We start from the raw sequence: 24,924 nt of genomic DNA on the forward strand, positions 1-24,924 counted from the left end.
ATGTGAAAGGCTGAAATGACACTGTATTTGCCTGCACACTTCCTGAGCTAGTATAGCGTGGGAAAGCAGTTGCTTCAAAAGTTGTCATTATTTCCTCTTGTGTTGTTTAGAATAGACTTAGGTGTTACCATCAAGAGGAACTGTCGGTTCGTGGCAGTAGAGACCTTATTTTCTAGTGAACATGCAAACACAGTGGGAATTGTCTCCTGGCTGCTTTGGAAGTGACAGCTTTCAGCAGAAATACTCAGACTTCTTCATTGAAATGTAGTATGCAGCTCAAGATTAAGAGCTAATCTTTCATTTCTGGTTGCTTTTGTTTTGCCAAGACTTTCTCAATTCATCAGTGACCTAATCTTTAAAAGGCAAGGACCGTGGCACAACCATGATCCAAGGCCCCAGGATATGCTCACTTCGTCCCCTCACGACCTCCACTATTTTCCAGCCACAAATGTGGAGAGGGAAAATTGCCCAAGTAAAAAGAATCTGTGATTAGGTCATATGAAAAACTGATCCTTTGAAATGGGCAGGGACCTTTCTACAGCACTTAGTGGGCTTCGGATCAGGCATGTGGGACCACAAACAGATTATAAGTGTTTTTTTTCAAATCTTTCAGTTGTGGATGAGCAGCGGTGGGAGCACTTTAGTGTGCCCCGTAGGCAGTGGCACGGCAGAGCTTGCTCACCCTGCCCAGCTTTTGCGCATCCCTTTTGGGACCACTTCATCATCCCCCCACCCCCCACACCCTTAACTCTGTCCCCACTGGCACTGGCCAAAATCAGAGTAACTTTTTGTTTGTCTCAAGTCTTTGATTACATTTATGACTACCAATAATTAATGTAGGTCGTTGTTGCTGTTGGCAGCACCGTTTTAGTTTGTATGCCTTTCTTCTGCTCTTTTGTGTTTTGTTTTTCTGAAGTATATGGGTTTGTCTTAATGTGACATCTATGTGCAAACATATGCATCTGAGGAAGGCAAAAGAGATTTATTGCATTTTGGCTAATACAGAGGAAAGGGGAAATTGCCTACATAACGAAAACAGGAGATTCAGTTTTAACTATGTCATTTCTCTCTTGTCTCCATAGTACTGAATACACAAATATAAAATATATAATCTACCTCCTCCTTCAAACATATCAACGTACAATTAAAACCCACAAGGCTTGACAACCTGTTGTCAAGTTGTTTAAGCAGTTGTTTCAGAATCTGACAGACAAACTTATAAACAAAACGTAGAGCACCAGATTGTGGGATGAGGCAGCATCATCACGTGGCTTCCTCGGTTATCTGAAAATTCGGAAAACAAAAAGAGTAGAGGAATACTTTTTCTCCTTGAATAAATAACAGTTTAATTACATTATAGAAATAAAATATGATATGGTAGGAATACACTGGAAACCTTACAGAAATACTATTCTGCTACTGGTAAGTAAATGGTCAAAGCTACTTTTCATGACAATCTGAACAGTACTTGTGTACAAACTATTATACAGGTTGCTAATGAAAAATATTGCAGCAGTTGCAAGGATGTTACCAGCTCAAACAAACATCTAATGATACAATATTCTTCTAAGAGGAAGTAATAATGTTAGATTTACAGACAATAAAGAGTTATGTTCTCCACTTTGAAACACTGGAAGTAAAAAGCTCAGGTAATCCAATTTCTTTACCTCATATTATCACAAGGAAAGATTTCCCTTTCACTATGAAACACAGCATCCCAAGAGACCCTGTAAACAGCTTATTCAAAGGTAGTATTTGAGATGTCACAGCAACGTCAACAATTGTCCTGGTCTACAATTACAGACTTTTTAGGCCACTGCTTGTACAGACGACTTTTTTTTTTTTTAAATTTTTCACGTATTTACATACATTCAGCCCAACAACAGCAGGTAAAATGCGCTGTCTGTCTCACAACAGACACACTAAAATTTTCATCGAAAGGCCAGTGCAAGAAGATGTGGATAGTGATTGCACAGCATCAAGGAGATTATACTATACAAATATACAATTAGACTGTTGAGAATCTAACTCTGCACACATGTGACATAGATGGTCTTCTCGGTAGATACGTGACACTTGGAGTCGGTACGTATACATAACTGCAACTATTGTTGGTTGGTTGATGATGACGGTGCGGGTGGCCGTGGAACACAGTGTTGTTTGGCTGTGCTATGACTAGGTGAAGGTAGGCAACTGCAAATTAGGCATACCTAAAGCTGAAGTTTAAGTACAGCTTATCTTGGAACGGCAGCAGGTTTTTCTAATGAAAAGAGTAGTTCTACTTAGTGCGCAATGTGTAGGGAAATTGTTGCCACCTCTTTAATAAATGGTTCTAAGTGAACCGACACAGTTCCCAGAGCTTTAGAAAAACTCATTATGCAAATGAAGATACTGATGATAGACGTTTCACAGGATGCGATTTCTTATTATATCAGTAAGCACCAAGTTAAGTGCCAAGACAGCCCCATTGTCCCATGATTTATCACGTAAAATTTAGAACTTGAATGCACAACACAAGTCCACGAAGTTTGCATTTAATTCACAAGAAGACAGTTTCAAAAATGGCTCTTAAAATACCTTTACACTTCAAATGAGCTTTCTCCCCCTCCCTGCTCCAAGAGGACTGCTCTACGATGGACTAGACCTAGCTATGAGAAAGATCTTTCAGAAAGAGGACTCGTCCCCTCCAGAGCCTGGTGCCCTGTCCTATCACCCAGGTAAGCTGCAGGTGAGGAAGGTGGAGGACAAAAGTACTCCAGACTCTTCCAGCTGCTGCTCAGCACCTCACATGATGAGATCTTTAAAATGTGCTGTCCCTCGCCAAGGGGGCCTCTTAATGCTTCCGCAGAGCCACTGGCTGAAATTGGCCAAGCCGTTTGCACTACTGGCTGCTCTGGCCTGCTCTGAGGTATGAGAAACAGCACAGGGACACCACAGCAGACAGAAACCCTGGGCTGCCATCCCCTTCTCTCTCCCTACCAAACCCCAAGGCGGCAGGGCAGCATGGACCTGGCTCTGCTCGGCCAGGGCCACCAAAGGAGTCACCTCTGTTGCGACAAACATCAGGCAGCTAACAGGCGAAGCCGCCTTTGCAGCTATTTTGGCAGAAATCAGCCAGAAGAAGGGTGAGGAAACGGTCCAAAAAACCAAGGCAGCAGAGAAGAGGACCCTGTACCGTCTGATTCAGAACAGAATTCCAGAAAATCCATGCCTCAAAGACTATCTGGTAATGTGCTCCTTATGAAAGTCCCAGGCTGCAGAAACCATCCCACCAGGGAACAGAGGTGTCATTTTCCTTCAGTATTCTTTCCTTCAATATTCTTCCTCAAAGCCGATAGTGTCAAACCATGTCATCTGTATCCTGGTTTCACAGTGAGCAATCAGATTTGAATACTGACGGTCTTAAAACAAGCTATCATATATTTCTGGCTTTCTCATTTTTCAGGAACACCATCGACCGCTGCAGTTGTCAGTGCGGGCTCATGCCACGCTCTACCTCTCGTTTCCCCTTATCCTCAAGTACAGCCGAAAGGTGGCTTTTCTCTAGCACATGGATACACCTCTCGAGTGGATCTGGATGTTCTTAATACGGTACTTTCATCAGTAATCAGTTGGAAGAACTCAATTTTAGAAACAGAATTCGTGTGCAAAGCGTGCAACAAGAAATACAGTTTACATTTGGTCATAGTGTCCTATCTTAGTTATGCTACCATGACTCACACAGATTAGTACGCTTACACACGCACACGCGCACACACACGTACGCACACAGAGATATTTATTTATATACACGCTCACACAATAAGAAAATGTCTAAGTCTGACAATATTTCCTCCTCTTTTAGTGAAGACGGGAGTTTGGCATCTCAGGCTCTGAATCTGCTTAAACCTGGGATACAGGAACGCGACACAGTTCAAGTATACATCGACTGCACAGTGATAACATCGCACATGGAGTCTGACACATGCTGTCTTCAGTGGTCCAGCACCAGCACGTGGCTTAAAACCAGCTGCCCATTAAAGGAGCCAATATCCGGGACCTTCGCTTTTCAGTGTTTGTATTCACGCCAACGCCCCAGAGCAGGGCGACAGTCTGTACAACTATAAACGTCCTTCTGGATAAACGCAGTGGTATTTAAAAGTCTGAACCAGTGCATTCCTCTCTTACACTCCTCCTCTATTCCTTTGTTGCTGTTACTCTCGTATGCATGTGAAAGTAAAAGGTAGTGGGGAAATAATTTTAGTAGAAGAACACAAAGCCTCTCCTCTAAGTCCACAGAAGACCACTAAAGTGTAAAATTTCCAAAATAGCTCATAGGAATTCTTCAAATACAGTAAGTGTTTTCAATGGGGTTTACATATCACGTTTCACATTATTTCCACGGAAGTCTACCTTATCACTTTGTTTAATCAGACAAATATCAATAACACATAATAAAACAGCGTACAAATCACAGGACACGACACGTTTTACAAAACCTCTAAAATTCAGCACTGCCGCTTTTGGAAAAAATCAAAAACTCCTATTACTTACAGACATGAAATACACTTCACATTTAAATGAACAGCATGATTACAAGGTTTTCTTTTTCTTATTTGATGGTACTGGTTTAGGATGCATTAGTTTTCAATTAGGTTTCACAATTTTTCTTCACACCCTTAAAAGGAACCATTGCTAACCTGCTATTTTCTCTGTGCTCTTTCAGGAAATTTAGTATTATTCAGTAAACACTTTCTGAGAAAAAAACTTTTGAAAATTTAGCTTGAATCCCTAATTGTAAAACCTGAAGAACTGGCTGATGGTAATGCTCTTAACACAATAATTGCTCAGCTTACAGTGACAAACCAAAAAAGTATTACAGGAGGGTACAAACACGTTAAGTCACGGGTTTGGTTTTCTGTTTTTTTTTTTTTATTTATTTTTTTTTTAAACTAACTCCTTCTCTCACAACGCTGAGAAGTCTCTGACTTACAACGCTTCAGCAGTCGTGTCTGTGGAGACAGACATGGTAACTTTGGCAATCTTAACTGTGCTCTTAATGCAGCTCTCGGCAGCCCTGTGCACGTTCCCCGCGTTGTTGGCGTGTTTGTGCTGGCAGTCAGACTCCATGCTGTTATCGAGGGGCTGCGCGGTTCCTTCGCAGGTGGGGAACATGCTGCGGAAGGCGTGTCGCAAGTCCTTGCTCCTCAGAGCGTAGATGATGGGATTCACTGTTGAATTGAGCAAACAGAGCATGCTACAGAAGGCAAAGATAGTCTTGATGAGCTTATTCATTTTTCCAAAGACATCATACACCATGATGGCGAGGAGAGGACCCCAGCATATGATTAAAACGACTAGGATTAGGACCAAGGTTTTGGCTAACCTGATATCCATACGAGTTTGATCAGGCCTAGTGATCTGTACCTTACCATCCTCCGTAGACTGAATGATTATGCTTTTCTGCGTGCCCCGCTGAATCATGCGAACAGCGTGGCTGTGAGCCTTCCACAGTATGTACATGTAGGCATAGACAATGAACAGCAAGAGGACGCTGGTGACCCCGATCCAGAACATCAGGTATGTCTCGTCGATGAGAGGGAATATGTCTGAACAGACAGAGTTGAGCTTTTTGCAGTTCCAGCCGAGCAGAGGCAGAACAGCTATTACAATAGCGATGGTCCACATGACACAAAACGCTACGACAGCCTTTGGTCGGGTAACAATCCTTTTGTAAGCTAACGGCCTGTGTATAGATATGTACCGGTCTATTGCCGTGAGGAAAAGGCTGCCTACAGAGGCGGTGAAGGAGGCTGTAACTCCACCCAGTTTGAACAAGAAGACATTGGGACTGTCCTTCCGGTGGAAAACATGGAAATCCACAAAACTGTAGACAAAAATTACGCTGCCCAGGAGGTCTGCCACAGCCAGGCTGCCGATGAAATGGTAAGAAGGTCTACACCGGAGGCTTCGGGAGTGGAGGATGACACACAGGACGAGGAGGTTCTCTAGGACTGTGAAGGTGCCCAGGGTGAGCGACAACACCGCGATGGCCAGCTGCTGGCTGGGGTTCAAGATCATAAAGCACTCCATATCCATGAAGTTCTCCCCACACTGTATGTTCTCCTCATTCTCCTTAAAAGTGGACAGAGACTTGTTGTAAAACTCTGTGATGTTGACCTGATCTGAGGGAATAATGCTCAACAGGGGATCATCTCCTGCAGTCATTTTTTCTTGGAAAGGATCACCCCTGAAGGAAGAGAGAGGGAACTTCTGGGGGTAGTATCCCAGCTTGGATGCCATGTCGCCTTTCATGTTTTCGTACTGGATATCATTGGAGCCCACAAAAAGGAGATCTGTTGTGATTGTTCTGAAAGTTGTATCTGCGAGGCCATCTAGGATTGACTTCATAACCCCAGGCTTGTTGGTTTCAGAGAAACTTGGGGGAGGGAAAAACGCATCGGAGGAAATCCTAGAAGGGGAAAAGATCAGACTTCATTAAGATAAACAGGGAGACAAACTCCATAAACAACTTAGTTGAACTGTGTCAAACAAAATTGACCTTTCTCTTGTGTTCAGTGCAGGTCTAGCCTTTGTCACCTGTGGGACTCAGGGTGAGTCTAGCACTTCGAAAGAAATCACCTAGATTTCACTAAAACTGAATTACACTAAGAAGTGACGAAAAACCAGAGGCGCAACAAATTGAGTGATCCACAGAAAAGTAATTTTAATTTCTCATCAAAACTTTCCAAGCTGCTCCACCAGAAAGATATTTCTCTTGAGATCTGAACTTGGTTTCTGATTGCAAAGCACCTTGCAGACCAATATTCCTCGGGCTTGCTTCATTTAGATAATACCAACTGCCACTGCAGGAGCAGCACTAAACTGAATCATCACCTTCATTGCTTTTCTTTCAAAAGGCACCGAGGGTTTTGAAAACCTGACAATAGAGAGGGAATGGGGAAAGAGCCATGCACTATACATTTCACAGTTTGCTCAGTATGCCTGTACATTCACATTACCCTGTTACAGCAATCTGAGGTCTACTAACATCCTGAATTTGTTATTAGCAAGGTTTTTCATCTACAAATGTAGGGATCTGGAAGTAGCTTCATTACTTTGTTCCTTCCTTCTGCTAAGCAAACCAAGGCAATTGGGATGTTTGGAGTCCAGGGGGGAGCTGGGTTGTTACCCAGCCCTGTCCACAGTTTCAGGAAAGGTGACCAGCACTTCTGAGTTAGTGAGTTCATCAGTGATCAGTGCATCTATGTAGATCAGAAGCCTCAATCAGGGCAGTTCACGCTTGCCTAGAAAAACATGGCACCAAGTTTGGGTCAGAGTGCAGCTCTGGCCAAAACTCCAGGCAGAAGGGACCAGGGAGCCACTGCTCCTGTAAGAAGCATGGAAATGTAACTTGTCCCACTAAGGACAAGTCAAAAACATTCTGTTCTCTCATAAATGGGAAGCCCAGCAGAAGGTCCCCAGGTAGCAAGTGGTGTCTGAGTTCTATTATGCCTTTGCTTTTGGATGGTGATTAATTGCAGAGTGTAACTCCTGGTCAGGATACCCTTGGGACAGCACCTCCATGAGCATCTTACATGCATCAACATGTAAGACAGGTCTTACAGCTCTTCTTATGCTGTGCTCCTTTACAGAACTTTGCCTGTATAACTTGCCTTGAACATGCACTGAATATCTGTTTTAGGGTCCCCTTCCACTACCAGAGTGGCTGAGAGTGATCTGAAAATGAACAAGAGCCAGAATCACAGCTTCGGTGTGCTACAGCTATTCCACATCTGCTACGGGACATCTCGATCATTACATCAGCAACAGGAGCAAAATTGAGCTTTTTCATGCATTTAGAATGGAGAAAATTGTTTGTGACACCCTAGAAATCCCAGATGCCATATATAGGCTTGTACCAACTTAACCTGTTCATGTTACACAACTGACAACAAACAGCCAGAAAGGCCACGAGACATGATCTGCCAAAACCCAGAGCATGGATCACCTCAACTCCTAAAGAGGCGACTTGTGCAGTAGATACCACAGCTCAGTTTTCCCATGAAAATGAAAAGAAAGAAGAAAAGGATTCCTTTCTGCAACAATACTAGCACTTAAAACCAGCACTTTCAAAAGCAGCAGAGATCACTTAGCTGGTATTTATACCACACTTACACATGGCATCTGAACACTCAAGACTTTTTCCACGGTTCAAAGTTTTCAGTTTGATTCAGCAGGTCTGAACGCCGAGTGTTAAAGGAAATATATGGACCCAGACCTCCAGAAGGCACTGCAACTTCAGTGCGGCAAACAAGGAGTATAAACAATCCTTACTGGGATAAGTTTAACTCACTTGCTGTGTCAGCTTTTACAGACATTGTTGCTCAGCAAATAACAGCATATTAGACAAACGATCTTAAAATACATTAATGAATTTAGAGAGTTTGAGCAGTGAGGTAGGGAAATGTCACTGAAGCACACATTAAAAATGAACAGCAATAATCTAATACATAAGGTACTTTTCTTCCAGAAGGTGCTTTACAGCTGTTCCTAGCAGAATTTGCAGATGTTAACACATTGCAAAGATGACCCTGTTGACAACTGACAAATCTGTTTTGGGTGAAGTGTGGCAACTTTAAACTTGGCATTGTATCATCAGTTTAAAACCAGAAGTGAAGAACGTGTTATTCATTTGAAAACTACCTCTCAAAAATTTAAATAAATCAAGTAGTTCTGTAAACATGTAAAGATGGCTGTGGTATTGTTATTCCAGCTTATTGCTGACAGAAGACAGACAACCACTTTAACAATTAAAGCCACAGCCCCATGTCAAGATGATTACATTTCAGGAAAGGTTCAAAAATCGTATGCAACTGAGCACTTCTGCTAGACAAGACAAACAAATTGTTACCAGGTAGCTAGTCCCTGCTGGAGTCACGTTAGACGTAGGCTTCCTCGGAATAAGGTGCAAGCCACCGTGCAACTCCTACCTTTGTTTGAAATACAAATGAAAGAACACGAAGTCCTGCGTGCTCCTTTGAAGGTGGCAGTGAGTTCTGCAACAATATCACTATGCATGCATGTGCTGTGCTAACAACATGGTTAATGGGATCAGGACAGGCAAGCCTTACTCTGAATTTCAATGATTTTTTTTTCCCTCTGTATTTTTACATTGAGATTATTACAGTAATTTCCACCTTATTGTCTCTGCAAAGAGAGTTTTCTTTGAGAGTACTTGGGAGTTCATTAGCAGTGTAGTTTAGGCTTTGGGGGATGCAGCTGACATTAATTTTGTTTTTGTTTGCTGCTGGGAATATCATAATTGGAAATTTCTAGCAGTATGTGTGCACGTACCTATTCAAGTAGCAGTTGATTTTTATTAAAGTTGCAGTAAAACAGCCATTTGCCTGATCTGGAATTGCACTTTACTGAAATTTTGTTTATTTTAATTTAGATACTAGCTTGCCCTGGCATAAGCTACAATACTGAAATGTGCTGAAAGTTTTCCATGGCTGCCTAGTGAAAACAAGACTGGACCATTGGCACTGAGGTTATCAGAAGAGTCCACAACACAGTCGGAAGTGTTGCATGATTTGACATCATCTGAAAAGCTGATGGCAGAAGCAGTGGTCTGGTTCCTGGTCTTTTCCTTTGGTCAGGTGGATGTGCCAGTGTCACATAAATTTTAGCCCTGAGCTCTTCTGGCTAGACCTGGAACAGTGAGGAGGCACTGCTCATAAGAACAGGATGCTGCTCTTTGCAGTTGGCTTCACCGCAACCCAAACCCATATTGCCTGAGACCCATTAATATCTCTACGTGAAATACTCTGGGAGTCTTCTCACAGCCTCTCTACTGGGCAAGGGTCCTCTGCACAGATCCCTCCTCTCCAGACGGGGCTGGGGTGATGGCAGTGTGCCACAGCAAGGTCCCCTCATGTGCAGGGTGGCACTGAGGGAGAGCATCCCTGTCCTGCCGAAAGCTGCTCTTCCAACGGAGCCTTTGAATCACCAAAGCTCTCAGCTTCATCCCTTCCTAAAATGAGTGAGCTCTACTACCTCAAACAGAACCGAAACATTGATTAAAGATGAGGAAGAGCCCGCATTGACACCAGCACTCAAAAGTTTTGGTGTATTTCCATGACTGCATGCAGCAATTCACAGTAAGTAATGAATTATGATTATGGATAAGGGTTAAACAACAGATAAAAATTTTCAGCATCTTTTATCTTGAAGACCAAAACCAGAAGACCCATAACAACACCATTTTAGACTTTTCTCCCATCAACTGTCAGTTGTTGATGGGCACTGGCCAGACCAGCCGTGCAAAGCAACTGCCACTAGATGGAGTGGCTTTTACAAACACACCGCTCAGCTGTCTGCAGAGCCCTGGCTTTAATTTCCTCCATCCCCTTTTTTTTCCCAGTCTGTTTTACCGGGGTTCAAACATATCAAGTGTTAATCAGTTGAAGTTGAAGACGCAGCTTCACATGGCTTTGCCCTCAAAGTGAAAGAATTAGTGAAAAGTTGAGGAGGCAAGTCTGCTCTCCACGGTGTGGTTACATATAGCCTTAGGAGAAGCTTGGATGCTATCAGAACATAAAGAGCCGTTAGGTAAAATATAAAATGTATAATATGTAAAAGGTAGGTAACTCATCTTGGACAACAGGGAGAATTATACCTCCTCTGGACTTCTCATTGGTCCATAGGACCAGTTCACTTGGGGAGCAAGAATGGGACTTCATTAAAATGCCATTACCTATCTTTTCCTGGTGTCCTAGGGGAGGAAGAGGGCTGGAAAGTTGTTATCATTGTCTAAAAAAAGGGCTGAATTTATTATAATTTTCAAACCAGGATGATTGATAGAGCAATTTTAATAGCCTGAATAGAAACAGTGAATATTTGCGTTCTTCCTTGGAAAGTAATTATGAGCAATACAATGATACTACTGATAACTGCAAAAATGTTGATGTGGCAAGAAAAGGAATCAAAAACAAGAAAGGGAAATCCACAATCAAACCTTCCCAGCTTCTATTTTAGAAAATATTTTGATCTCCATGTCTATACATTTCTTCTATGATACCCACAGCTAATTAAGAACAGGCTAAAGGACAAGTAGGTATAATTGAAACATAGTTTTTGAATGCACAAAAATATGGAAATGCATTCTCCTTGCTTACGCTTTGTAAGGCTTGTAAGCCCTTCAGAGGGCTTTATCCTCCAATAAGTTTGCATAGCATCCAGTACACTGGGACTCCTACCAAACCGGATCCAAAAGTACTACCACAAGAGAAACAGCAATAATTTATACGTGTGTGTAGTCAGCTGAAAAAGTGTGAGAAATGAGATCTACCATAGTAACTGTTGGCCTCCAGGAATTAGAACTGTCCTATAAAATGAAAATTTATATGGCTAATCATTACCTTATCCCATATAGCGATGAACAATACTGCTTCGAGGACAGAACAAGGTTTCTAAGCCTTGGAGAAAGAAATGCACAGTCTGAGGAATGGCACTCTAAGACTCAGTAACACCAAGAAAGAAAAAAAAAACATGTTGATGAGAATGTGAAAGCAATGTTACCCCTATCCTATTTACTGTTTTACTACTCCATCTCCAACACTGCTACTCCTAGGCTATAAATGGCAAATATGCTGTCATTCCTAATTCGAGAAAACTTGTATTCACTTCAGTGGGAATTTTCTCTGCGTGAGGGATGGGGAAGGAGCACTGAAGCCAGGAGAGGAACAAATGAGGGATGCTATCTTCTAGTTACAGCAAGGCACTATCAGCTATGGGGTAAACTAGGGCATGCATACTGAACCCGGTTTTGTTCTTAAGTAACATGATGATACCTGCTGCAAGTTGAACCTTAATTAGCAAGAAACCACAAGCTACATGGTTCTCTATGTTAATTAACATACTGTTTGCACACTAGCAGGCTTGGGGCTGGATTGTTCTAAGTTCGGGACAAACTGCCCCAACATGACACCCCTCAGTGTCCAGCAGCTGACAATCTGAATGACAAAAACAAAACACGGGGGGAAATGGAGCGTTAATCAGTGACTGACGATGTTTTGAAAAGAAATAACATTATTTCCTCCCTCCAAAGTTTTGTTGATGAGATGCGTGTACCAGTTTTAGCACAGGTGGCTTGCAGGCACAGGGAAAAAGCGGCTGTGCCATATCCCCCAAACAGCCAGGGCACACAGATGCATCTAAGATTAGAGAGTTTCAAAAGTGGAGTTGGAATCCTGCTCTGCCTGGTGCAGGCAAAGGACTCGAACTTTCCACACCTACGAGCCGGGTGAGCATGCTGGCAACCTCTCTGTTCTGCTGCCCGCCTCTAAACTGCTCGATTTGTTCCACGTCGTATCATCAGGAAATAAGAGGCAGTAACTGATATTCCAGCAGGCCGGGTGCACGCCTGGCAGGTGAGAGGCTTAGCTTGAAGCCCTTCCTCTGAATTCAGCAAACCAACAACGTGTCTCCCACATCCCACCCAGGCGCAGGGAGAAGAGCGGGGACAGCTGCCCCATCTGCCTCTGAAAAACCTCCAGAGCTCCTCAGGTCACCTGAAACCCCTCAGCTGGTGAAATACAGCCTCCTACACACACATTTCCCACCAAGTCGGAGACAAGGCGAAGTACTGAGGTCACCAACCTGCAAGGGGATCTTCAGGGTGACATTAATGGGAAACTACAGCTACCTGGTCCGCCTGGCTTTTGGGAGAAAGGAGGGAAGGCGGAGGTGCCTATCTTAACACAATGTGAGATTTTAAGACTTTACATATCTTAGTTTCACCTAAAGACAGAGTTTTGGGAAAGAATGAAGGGGCTTGCTGAAGAATGAAAGGCTCAGATGAGAGGGAAACAGTGAAGCAAGGGTGATCTGGTACTTGCTTAAAACCAGCTTCAGTTTAGGGACCCATCTCCCAGTAAAGCAGAATGAATAGGTGATACGAAGAGTTTGATACAATGCCGTGGTATTTACATTTTAAAGAAAATGGAAAAGAATTCATTAAGCTGCTCAGTTTTGAACTCCCAAACTACTTCTTTTTCACAGAAGGGTTTATCTTGGATTTCAATATTCCAACAGAAATTGCTTCATTTCCAGCCTCTTTTCTATCCATTCTCTAATGCCAAAAGGTGCAGGCACTTATTACCACTGAGCAGAATTGACATAAATGTTAAATGGAGACAGAGAAGCCCAGCCAGGTGCAAAAGAGACGGGGGCTGAACACTACCTAAAAAAGACAGCAGCTTCGCACACAACGTGTAGCTGGAGTTATCTGAAAGAGCAGAGGAGGACATAAAAGACCCAAGCTCCACTGGATGCTAAATGCTAAAGGTCTTCAGAAGAACGTAACATCTAGAGGATGAAACTGGGGAAAAATCGTATTTGTTAGGAAAAAAAAAAACATTACCACTCCAAGAAAACAGCTTCCATGTAATGGCCAGAGCAGAAAAAAAAAAAACCAAGAATTTGTTGCAGCAGAAAATATTACTGAACTTTATTAAAAGAATAAGGATTAGAGACAGAAAGATAGCAGAAACATCAGGCTCCAGGGAGAACTCTCATAAACCGCACAGGGTGCGTGCGTGCCTCCTCCTTCCCCTGCCACAAACTCCGGCAGTAACAAGTTTCAATCAAAGACTTTGTGAGATAGTGCGGAGATGCTGAGAGCAAAGGTAATGCAGGTCAAGTGATGGGCGTGAAGGGGACTGGGAGGAGGGATAACTACTGTCCTCATAGAGGGAAAAGGACGTCTCCAGGTGAGATGGGAGCAAACTAGGGAAAGGTAAAAGAAGATCCAAGTGGAAGGAGCCCGTGGGAGGCAAGGATGCAGATTTTAGGGGAAGAGAAGAATTGCCTTCATGATTAGCTTGGAGAAAGCAGATCTGGTGAAGGAGAAAACTCACGAGATAAAACCTCTCTCCTTTTCTGAGCTACGCGAACTTCAGAGACATCTCCATAAGCTGAAGGATATAGCTAGTGGGGTTTTCAGATCTCACCATAAAGAAAGAACAGATCCACTGCTCTGCAGGCAATGACTTGCTCTTTCTAAAGTCCATTTCTGATCTGTATTCAAACGGCAAAGGAAGACAGAAAGGGCTCTGAGAAGCCATCCTTGGTAAGGTCACAGAAAAGAACAGCACTGACACATGGGACCGAACTGGGGACACCCAGGAGAGATCAGTTGAGCAAACCTAGCCAGGGACTTTAATAAAAATCACACTGCTTAAGGAAAATGAAATACAGGATACGGACCTCAGAGGTGGAAAGGAAGAGAGAGCGCTCACATGGAGCCAGTGAGTGACCCATACAGCGGATGAACACATCGAAAGGGGAAAAGGGAAGAGGGGTTTACAGGCAATGGCAGAAAGTTAGTGCACAGAATGTCAGCGACACACTACAAATATCCCTTCTACCTCAGTCCCCAGGAGTCTGCTTCTCCCAAAAATGGTTACTACGCCACCAAGTATTGGCAGTGCTCAGAAGCTAGGACAGAAAGGCTTTTGTTAAATGTGATGTCCCACACCATCAGCATTAGCGAAGGATGAAAATATGCACTCCAATTAAAAAATGTAAAACATTCTTTCATTTCTGGAGCTGTCTGGCCTTTCATAAAATTTAAATAAGCTCAGATAACTCTCTTCATAGCTACATCCAGAATATAATGATATTCAAATATACTGCCTTCACACACACAAACAACTTGTGAAATTATTTGCCAGCATATTAAGCTACTACACCAGATTGCTTGGCAATGGCGCATGTCTTCGAAATATGCAGATGCTTTTCTTTTTTAAAAGAAGGAGAGAGGGAGAGAAGAGAAGTGCGAAAGGATTACAGTAGAATCTGATACCCAAGTAGCCAGAACAACAAATTGCCGAGAGACTCCAACCAATACTGCATCAGATTTGGAGAAATAGTTAAAAAGATACTGAGGGATGAGTTATGACTTTCTATTTGTGTATGTGTGTATATACATTTCTACGCATAAACTTACAGATAGACATAAACAAGACACATACACATGCCCAAAGGAACAACTAAAGTCTCACAAATGCTGCAGTAGTATCTGTCACACGTAAACTCAAATTCCCGGTGCCAGAGGACAAGCAGGCAGGCTAGAAATGTAGGTACAAAAAAATATAGACAAGATGAGTGCTAAGTATCTTTTTGAACTCCCCCATACACAGCCTTCCTGGGGAAAAACAAGAACTCAAAATAAGTACATCTATCACGGAGATCCTGTAAAAATTATTTTGCATGTATATATACATATAGGTACCTATATACACACTCCAAACCTATTCCACCTTATTTTCCAGGCACAGGCATAGTCTGGACTCCAGTATTGTACTGTTTTAAACAGAGGCAGAATTGGCTAAAACAATAATTTCTAAGAGCAGTTTTCATACATTCACCACAATAGGAGGGTGGGAGACCCCGAAGCACAAACTTTGGAAGGTTTCAGGGGGTAGATGCCCCATCCCTGGAAATATTCAAGGCCAGGTTGGATGGGGCTCTGAGCAACCTGATCTGGTTGGAGATGTCCCTGCTCCTTGCAGGGCGGTTGGACGAAGTGACCATTAAAGGTCCCTTCCAACCCAACCTATTCTATGATTCTATGATTCTGTTCCTAAAATGCAGCAATATGAAAATGATTCCAGTGAGGGCTGAAAAGGAACAGACAGTATTTCCTACAGAACTCAGTACTTTGTAGTGACTAAACACGCCTTTCTTAAGAAGAACGTACAACTGCCATAAAACAGGTTAACACAGGATGAGGTACAATTTGATCCCATCTAGCCTTCATCTACACAAACAAGACAGCATCTGAAACATATAAAACATACAGTTTCACCAACAGTCCAGCCAAAGTGTCAGGAGTGACGTTATATTAACACACACAGAGTAATGAAATATCTATTTCATCTGTGATTTGGATACTGGTAGCTTGATCAAAAAAGGATGTTCCTACCGAAGAGAGGCAGAACTGGGCTTGGTGTGTGCATCACCATAATGCCCTTGCATGAGGCACAAATGGCAGAATAAAATGTGCTCCAACCTTATGTTGCAAACCCAATCATTTTTCATGGGCAACAACAGCATCTTCGGGAAAAAGGAAAAAAAAAAAAAAGAAAAGTTCTTTCTAACGAGAAATTGATTTATAAGTCATTATAACCATTTCAAAAGGACAGGTTGTGGCTGGTTTCAGCGATCATTAACAAAGCCATGCACTTTCAAAGAGCCTGAGTTCTGGGGGTAAATCCTTATCCCTCCGTCAGCAATGGGATGTGCACTGCTTGCGGCAGTACGGCATCAGCCTAGAAATGGAGATGTAAAGAGCAGTACTGAGAAGACAGGTTGTCACATTTTTAACTTTGCATTAATAACAAATGCTGTTGCTGTCTATTCTGGCACATTTGCAAGCTTGCTTTTGAGTATAAGGGGCTGGCATGCATTTCCACTATAGATAGGAAAACAAGAGCAGCCTTGTTATGATTAAAAGGGTCTATTTCCCTCTGCCTTCTGTCTTCTGTGTCCATCTGCACAGCTGCTTTGAACTTGGCCAAACCCCAGCGTTAGGGTCGCCCGCAGTACATATTTTAAATCAGCAGCAGACTGTGTGAATTTGCTCCTACAGAAAATAAAAATCTCCAAATTCTCACTTAAGTGGTTGATGAGTGGTTTTGTAGAACATTCAGCGTTTTACATAGCCTAAACTATTAGGGAAATTCTAGTGAAACATCTAAAACCATTTACTGTTTCAGGAGAAGGCTCGGATAAAGCCAACATAGACATCTGCACAGAAATGAAGAGCAATCACCATCGAGAAAAATTAATTCTGCAGATGCCTAGGTAGCTGACTGCATGACTAGAGAGAGGTCACAAAGTTTGCATCGGAGAAGTTACGGTAATTTCTCTTACAACATGCAGAAGTGGAGAAAGTAAGTGAGTAGAAGGCAGTGCACGAGACCTGGAAAATCATGAATGGCAACGTATCTGTAAAAATCCTGGGCAATACTAAATGAATATATTGGTTTGTGTTCTCCCTTGCCTCTTAATCTCCTCATCTACCCTCTACTCAATAGAAATGGAAAGCCATCGCAGCTCTCCCTCTCTAGCGGGAGAGCACTGTCAGCACCAAAATTCCCAGCGGGATGACAGTCTGCAAGTATTTTGGGACATCCACATTAAAGGTTGAAAGTCAGAAATAACTTAAAAAGAAAAAATAGTTATTTCATTTCTAACCTTCTGTTGGCCAGTCAGAAACCTGTGAACAGAGAAAGGGAACAAGGCTTGCATGGGCTAAGACCTGCCATTCCTTCAGCAGAGCGTGAAAGCCCTTAATGGGCTCCTTTATGCAACCGAGCTGTCATAATTCACCAAAGAACAACAGCCAAGATCAAAGGCGCCCACCAGCTCATCCTCACGATACTATAACCTGCTTTCACCTGCACCTTAAGTTTTTTAGGTATTGTGATTTGATTACTGCGCATTTTGGTGGCAGCGAATGGTCCACCAGGTAAATTCACAGCAAACAGTCGATTTCTTTACCTAGCCAACTTTTCTTTCCCTCAGCAATAGATGCCTGCTGGCTCCGTCAAACAATTATTGCTTTTATCAATTTTGCTTTAAAATATTTTTATTGAAATGGTTCTGCCTCTCATTCCAACAACCAATAGATAATAAAGCAAAGCTGTTTCTCGTTGCTACACAACTAATTTTAACCCCAAGCAAATCAGTAATTACATATTCATCTTCTAAACTGTTTAAAGATGTTACTTTCATTTCTTTTACAGCTGATTTAATAAACTCTGCCTGCATAATAAATATTCCTACTACAGTCACAAGGTTTTCTTCCTTTCTTGAGAAAAGAAAACCCACGCTGGCAGTTGACAGGAGGTGTAATCCGAAAAGAATTAAGCACACCCAAGTAATTTTTGCAATGTTGCACATTTTGTTATTAAATATCATATTAAATATCAGTCTGATCCTTCCCATGATTTTGGTACATGTGAACAGCAATGCCACCCCCAGCAGAGAAGGCTATATTCCTTTAAGAAAAGGTGAACAATAACAATGAAAACAAGATGATACATCTAAGGAGAGAAAAAAAAAAGAAACATTACTACACCTTTAACAGGTTAAAAAAGCCACGCTAGGGTTTTTTTTTTAAAAAAAAACCAAACTTGTAGAGACTCAAGAAGGAGTATTTTGCTATCTGGCTCTATGTTATATATGTCCCTTTATCTTCTGAAAGAAGACAACATATGCCAAAACTGTTAATATGATCGTTTGCTGCTATACAGAAAACAACACGGATGATAATTTCAGAGAAAGAAGGAAAACTATGGAGTTCATCTTCTGACACCATTTTACTTAAAACTGAAATCACAGTAACACACAGCTCTCTCCTACCTCGTCCAGGGGTGTTCTCAATGGAGATGTGCAGGCGTCTTTGAGACAAAAAGATGCCCATTTAAAACAAGCCCATCTGGTTACCCAGAATTATTTCTCAACAGCTGAAGATTTCACATGACAAACACTGCGTGAAGTTCAAAAAGCTCACTCTTTTGGCTGCTCTTTCCCCCCCAGACCTGCGAATTTCAAGACAAAAAACAAACCCACCGACCGAAGAACCTACTGGGATACCGCAAAGATGCTGGATGCCGAAGTGACCCCCTTCAGCGGAACACCATCGCGCACAAAATCACGCACCGATTTTTCGCTTTACAGCCTCAACGGCAGAGTTTTTGGGAGGAAAAGCGCAAGGGGGAAGGCGGGCTGGACGCCACCCGCAGTCAAATTACCCGTGGGTTCGGGCGAGCGGAGACGCCTCCAGTGTCAGGCGAGGTCCTGCGGGAAGGCGCCGGCCCGGCGCACGGCAGCACCGACGCGTGTTCACCGTAACGCCCCCAGCCCCCGCACCTCCGCCCGCTGCCGGGCTCCCGTGTCCCCGCTCATCCTCCGGCCACGATCACGAAAGGAAAACACGCACCTAGGGGCACCAACTCTCCCCAGCCGCCCGAAACGACGCCGCGGGGCCGTGCCCGGGGCAGGGGCGAAACCCTCGCTGCCCCCGGCCCCCTCCGCAGCCCTGGATCGCAGCGAGGGACGCTCCCGCGGGCTGCCGGCTCCCCTCCGGCCGTTCCGCCGTCGGGGCAGGCGATGTCATCCCCCCTGGGACCCTCCTCCCCCCCCCCCGCCGCCAACAAACTTTGAGGGGGACGACGGTCGGGGGAGGGGGGACGGGACCCCCTGCAGCCTCCCGCCCCCGCCCCGCGCTGTCCTTACCCTCCGCACGGCACTGGCCGCGTCCCCCGCCTGCTCCGGCCGCGCCGACCCCCGGCAGGGAGCGGGAGCGCCGCCCCGCCCGGGCACCCCAGCACTGGGGAGCGCCGAGGAGGCGGTGCCGGCGAGGGGAAGGAGGAGGTGGGAGACTTCTCCCCCTACCCCTCCCCAGCCCCAGCTTCTTCCCTCCCCTCGGCGCCTCCTCTCCGACCACCGCCGCCTTCGCTCGCCCGGCTCAGGCGGCTCACCGGGCTCCGCCGCCCCGCTGCTGCCGCCGCCTCTCCATGTGCCACCCGCCCGACCGCCCACCCCAGGCCACCGCCCCCGGCCCTCCTCCTCCTCCGCCTCCTCCTCCGCTACCGCCACCACCGCCTCGTCGCGGGGAGGCAGCGCGGGAGCTGCCGGGCGCCCGGCCCGGCTCCGGCACACGCCGCCGCCGCGTCCCCCCCCACCATCCGCCCCTCTCCGGTTCCATTTATGAAGCCCGGCTCCCATCACGTGTCACCGTTGCCTTTTGTCCCGGCCTTGGCAGCGGCGGAGGCGCCCAGCACGGGGGAGACGGGCGGCGGTGACCGCCGCCAAACTTCGCCCCGGGGGAGGGGACATGGGGACACCGGGGGACACCGAAGGGGGCGGGCGGCGGAGAGCGGGCCCCGTCCAGCTCGAGCCGTGCCCCGCCACCCCCGCGATGGGGCCGTGGGCGATGGACGCTGACCGGTCCCGTCGTGCCGGCGCCCCGCCGGGCGCGGGGGAGCAGCGGCGGGGGCGGCGGCGGCTGCGGGGCCTCGAGCCAATGCGGGAGGCAGCGCCTCCTCCGGCCCGCGGGGGCGGACGGCGCCTCCCCGCCGCGGGGCCCGGCCCGGTTTCCCGTCCTCTCCGCCCCGCCAGGGCCTGAGGCGTGCGACTGGCGTGGCGTGGCGTGGGGACCGGGGGGACAGGCCCAACACTCGCCCCCTGGCTTCGGGGTTGGTGCCGCCCGGGGGGCCGGCTGGGTTGGCAGGCGTTGGGCCTTAGGCCGTGGCTGCGCACCTTCAAGGCCCAGCCCCTTCCCTGTGCCAGTATTTCCAGTGAAACACCGGAGTTGGTTGCCATCATTCATTTCCTTTTTTTTTTTTTTTTTTTCCCCCCCACTATCCTTGATTCCTGCCTTGGGCATTTTGGGGCATACACCAGAGCCGTCATGGTGGCCCTCAGAAGTACTGGGGAATCCCTCACCTCCCTGAGGGGCAGACAGGCAACAGGCAAAACTGGAAAGCTGGGCTTTGTTCAACAGCCGGTTTCTAAAGACAGTGATATCCATCCAGCTTTGCTCCACGTGCCTCTGCCTCTGCCGTGTCATAAATATGTATTTGCCTTCACATGTATTAATACAGGAACACGATAAATATTTATCATTTGACATAGTGTCTAAAGATGTTAACTGGTCCATCTACCACATCCACCTGTGGAGGAGGAAGATGCCCCATTCCTTTTTTCTCAAGAAAAAAAAAAGCACTCAGCTCTTCATGAGTGAGGGTTAAAGATTTTGGATGGCTGTATTTTTTAGGAGTGCCCAACCTGAGATGTGCCTGCTCTCTGAGAGTGAGTCTTCCTCTTGAAGGTTTCTTAAGGCCTGAGACACTCAAAATCTCAGGACTCCATCCAGGGAAATGCACCTGCTGAGGAGCGCAGACCCATTCTCACAATCCGGTGTTTTCCTTGCATCTAGTCACACAGCGAGTCTGTGAGATCATAATTACTGCCTGTATTTTTCCACCGCTGGCTCCTTACGATGGTAATCGTTAAATTAACAAGAAATGAGATAATTTCAAAAGGCATTCCTGTGAGAAAAGTGGAAAAGAAAAAAAAAAGACTAACTCATTTGTGCCCAGCTTGAGTTCCTGATACTAGTCAGTCGGTCTGTTTCGTCATTCGAAAGTAGTGGTGTGTAAAAAGAACTTTATTTAACGCTGCAGTAAATTAGATTTCTCTTTGGCTATGCATTTTGGAAAGTACTGACTTCTCCTTCTCAGAGGACTAAGACTTTTCATTTAATTATTTGAAAGAATTGCATGCTTTTGCTTTTAGTGTGAACCTACCAGGTTAAGCTGCTCTTCCACATTCACGAAGGGCCACATCCTCTCAGCAAAGGCAAGTCACATCCAGTGGACATCGCCGGACTAAAATCAGCCCACAGAGGGAATTTAAGGGCACACGTTACCGCTCATTCCACCTCCACATCCATGGCTTGCTGAAGATCCCCATCCTGAACTGGGAGTTAAGGATAATCCTTATTTCTGTCGCTTCTAAGCTCGGATGGTAGAGAGGGAAATTGCAGCATTGAGCATGTAGCCATGCCCACACACTGAGGGTTTTTTTTTTCCCCCTAAAATCCCCCACTGTTGCTACTGCCAGTTCAGCCCACAGGCGTAGCAGTTCCACAGGAGACAAGATGTATGGGTAGACAGAGGTGATTCAAGCACCAGGTTCTCAACCTTCTTCACAATGGGGCGTCCTGTGACCCCTCATGCCTTGCACACCCCAGTCGCTTTTCCAGGATCTCGTTTTTAATTTAGCAGTTTGGCAAAGGGAAGGTCGTTGCGATCCTGTGACACCTGTTCCTAGCGGAGCTGGTTGGAAAACCTCTGAAAGAACAGCTTTCCACTGGAAAATGCAGCCCTGTCAAGATTGAAACGCTTTGCAAACTTGTGTCGGTTGCGCTGAAAATGTCATTTAAAAAAGAGTAAGTGGTGGAGGGATGTTCCAACAGTGTGGGAACATCTCATTTTGACATTTCCAAGCTAAATGTTTCAGTTTCTTCCTTCAAAATGAGTTTTGGTTTCAAAATATTTCATTTTATATTATATCTTATAAAATAATACAAAATTTGAAAAGCTGAATCATGTACTTCCATTGATGTGAAATTAATGTTCTCCACTACTCTCTTGAGGTAAAGAATTCAGCTATTCTGAATTGAAGCAAAATTTCAAACCCTAAACACCTAAGGAAACTAGAATAGCAAATTTTGTTGGGCTCTCGGCCATATGATGGAATTCCAGAACACATTGACGGCCGCCTTTTAAAAGTGTATAATTATAAAATACTTCAAATAGTGAAGGGCTAGTTGCAGTCTTGTCTTTACTCGCACTTTAAGCCTTGCTGCCACTGGAGAGAAAACCATTCAATAACAAAGACGTGATCTGAGGGAAAAGATGGGCGTGGACATGGACCCCCTGAGCAGAAGTTCTCTTCTTTTGGTTGCTCCCAGTTAACACATTTCAAAACAGTGCATCAGTAAGGTGTTTGCTGGCCACCCTCAGTACAATTGCAAATGGAATTTCCTTCAGTTCTTATTTCTGGAAGAAAAGGAAAGGGGGTGACAGATGGGATAATCCAGCTAATTCTATGCTTTTTCTAAATCACACATTCTACTAATTCTTTGCCCTCTCAGATTTTTTTTCCAAATACTTGTATTTGTGTATATTTATGAAAAGTCAACTTTGTCCATCACTTTATGAATGTTGTGTTCCATCCATGATGCGCTTTATCTATTTAGGCTGATAAGAGGTGCCTTATGAGTGAACTTGATGATTTACTTAGCAAGAATCCATACAATGGTCAGGTTAGGTGCTTGGGTCACCTCAGTACTTGCTTTGCTTGCTTTCTGGAGTCCCTTGGCTGCTTTCAAGATTTCCCCATTGCTTTCAAGAGTATTTCCTGCTGCCACCTCATGCTACAGGCTTGGAAGTTTTGCACACTTTTATCCCTTCATCCATCTATAGATACAACTATCAAACAAGACAGAAATGATCACCCAAGAGGCACTTGGGAGTACACTGGCTTCTAACACTCTCATCCCGTGTCCTGCCCACAGGCAAATGGGTCTTTGCAGGGTTTATATGGCAGTTTATTAAATAATTTTAAAATGAGAAACAAGATTTGGTCCTATGCCCATTCCTAATTTAGAAGACTCTCTGCTTGTCCCGAAGGCTCATCTTTATCTGCCTGATTTAGGAGACTTTGCTGCTTGGATAGCAGTGAGCACCGTGAGTGCACACAAGCCCTTCCACTGTTTCACAGTCATCAAATCTCTGGAAAAAGCTGAAGGTCTTCACCGTAAATGCAGTTCTGCTCCTGCATGTCTTGAGGGCCATGATAGAAATTCCTCTGGACAAGGAAAAGAAAAGGCTGAAAAACAAGACCTTAAACCTTGACCATTTCCTGCACTAGCTTTCTCTTCCTAAACCACAGAGCCTGAGAACCTGACATGTTCAGGTGCTGCTGCAGCAGACATGAGGTCAAGTGCTCTTAAGGCAAGATGTTTTTTCAGCTTTTCTACATTTTCCCTGCAAGCTCTCAAACAAGCAAGGTCGAGTTGGGACCCACCAAGTCCCTATTCTGCCCGTCACTTGTTACGTGACGTTGGCCTCTTTTTTTCAGTTGTGTTGAACACCCACAACGTTCACCAAGTTCAGCAAGAGCTCCAGGAGCTCAGCACCTCAGGTCTTTCTGATGTTCATCTTTCTGTGCTGGTGCTCCCCAACTGTAAAATGAGGATAATAGTATCTCATTTATTTCACCACTGTTGGGCTTTTCTATTTAAACTATAAGGTCATTCAAATGAGAACCATCTCTTACTGGTGGTTTGTGAGCACCTATCACAACAAAGTCATAATCCTGGCTATGACCTGCAGGCACTAACACATTGCAAATAATAACAATAAAAACCCAATCAGAAATGTTATTGTCCAGGAGAAGCTTTACTGCCACCCAGCAAATTAAAGGAAAAACAATCCAGGGAATGACAGAATCCATGAAAGTGAGTGGGTTACCCAGGGGCTTTGCTAATTATCCATCTCTGTATTTAGTCAAATGTTGGTCTCTTGTGAAAGTGTTGAGCTGCCGGCAGGCAGCCGCTTTTGTGTCACTGGCGAGGCATGGCAGTGTCCTCCTTTTGGGCTGTCCTTTTAGCACCCTTCAGCCTGTTGCTCAGGCGGGGCAGTAGCTCTGCCCCTTCCCCAAGCCCGACCTTGGCTTTTCAACACCGCCAGCCGCTGAGAATGGGAGATACGCTGCTGGCTTTTGTAACACAGATGTCCACCAGCTAGGAACAGCCCGAGACCACTGGCTCATCTCACGCAGGAAAACGAGCAGCTCTCATGCGGTAATGACTTTGTGTCACTACTGCCCCAGAACCAAATTAAAACCGGTGATGCAGGCGTTCAGGTCTCTCTATCCTGTCATTAACTATCCCCTGAAGCTATCCAGTTCCCCAAATATTATTCTTTTCAGCGTCTTGCTTTGTCCTTTTAAATTGGTGTTGAGCAATGATGAACCAATTTAGCCACTGTTCTGTGTAATTTAGGTTATGAACTCAGTGAATTAACAAGAGGAGAGAGACATGTAACAGTTAAGAATGCATACATTTTTTAAAAAATTCTCCATTTACTACTGAGGGGTGATAGTAGCCATACCAGACAGAACGCATTTGAGCTTCGTCTTCTACTAGATTGACTTTTTGTAATATTTTGCCTAATCTGTTGTGGGTGGGACTGCATGATGCTAACAAGGTTTTTTTCTTTTGCTCAGGTGGCAGCGATACTGTGCTGTATCATGTCCCTTCCACCAACTCCTGACAAAGATGACAGAAAAGAAGAA

The 24,924-nt window shown here is 44.8% G+C and overlaps 1 protein-coding gene across 3 annotated transcripts; it reads right to left on the minus strand.

Annotated features, from left to right (window-relative positions):
* Positions 1–961: 961 nt before the first annotated feature.
* Positions 962–19,423, minus strand: CNR1 (cannabinoid receptor 1). 3 transcript variants are annotated; one of them, XM_086745788.1, is made up of 3 exons: positions 19,291–19,395; positions 18,415–18,518; positions 962–6,451 (listed from the first exon to the last, which is right to left on the minus strand). In XM_086745788.1, the coding sequence occupies exon 3, from the start codon at positions 6,388–6,390 to the stop codon at positions 4,969–4,971; it is 1,422 nt and encodes a 473-aa protein (XP_086601914.1). In that variant the 5' UTR covers positions 6,391–6,451; positions 18,415–18,518; positions 19,291–19,395; the 3' UTR covers positions 962–4,968. The 3 variants fall into 3 exon arrangements, with proteins under 3 accessions (XP_086601914.1, XP_086601913.1, XP_086601915.1); XM_086745787.1 differs by lacking the exon at positions 18,415–18,518 and having other exon boundaries at positions 19,291–19,423; XM_086745789.1 differs by lacking the exons at positions 18,415–18,518; positions 19,291–19,395 and adding an exon at positions 18,995–19,042.
* Positions 19,424–24,924: the final 5,501 nt, after the last annotated feature.

The sequence above is a fragment of the Chlamydotis macqueenii genome, chromosome 3 (assembly GCF_036417535.1).
Source record: "Chlamydotis macqueenii isolate bChlMac1 chromosome 3, bChlMac1.mat, whole genome shotgun sequence".
Lineage (NCBI taxonomy): Eukaryota > Metazoa > Chordata > Aves > Otidiformes > Otididae > Chlamydotis > Chlamydotis macqueenii.

Excerpts from the sequence above, each read along its gene's own strand:
- CNR1 (XM_086745787.1), bottom strand. The coding sequence starts at position 6,390 with ATGAAGTCAATCCTAGATGGCCTCGCAGATACAACTTTCAGAACAATC.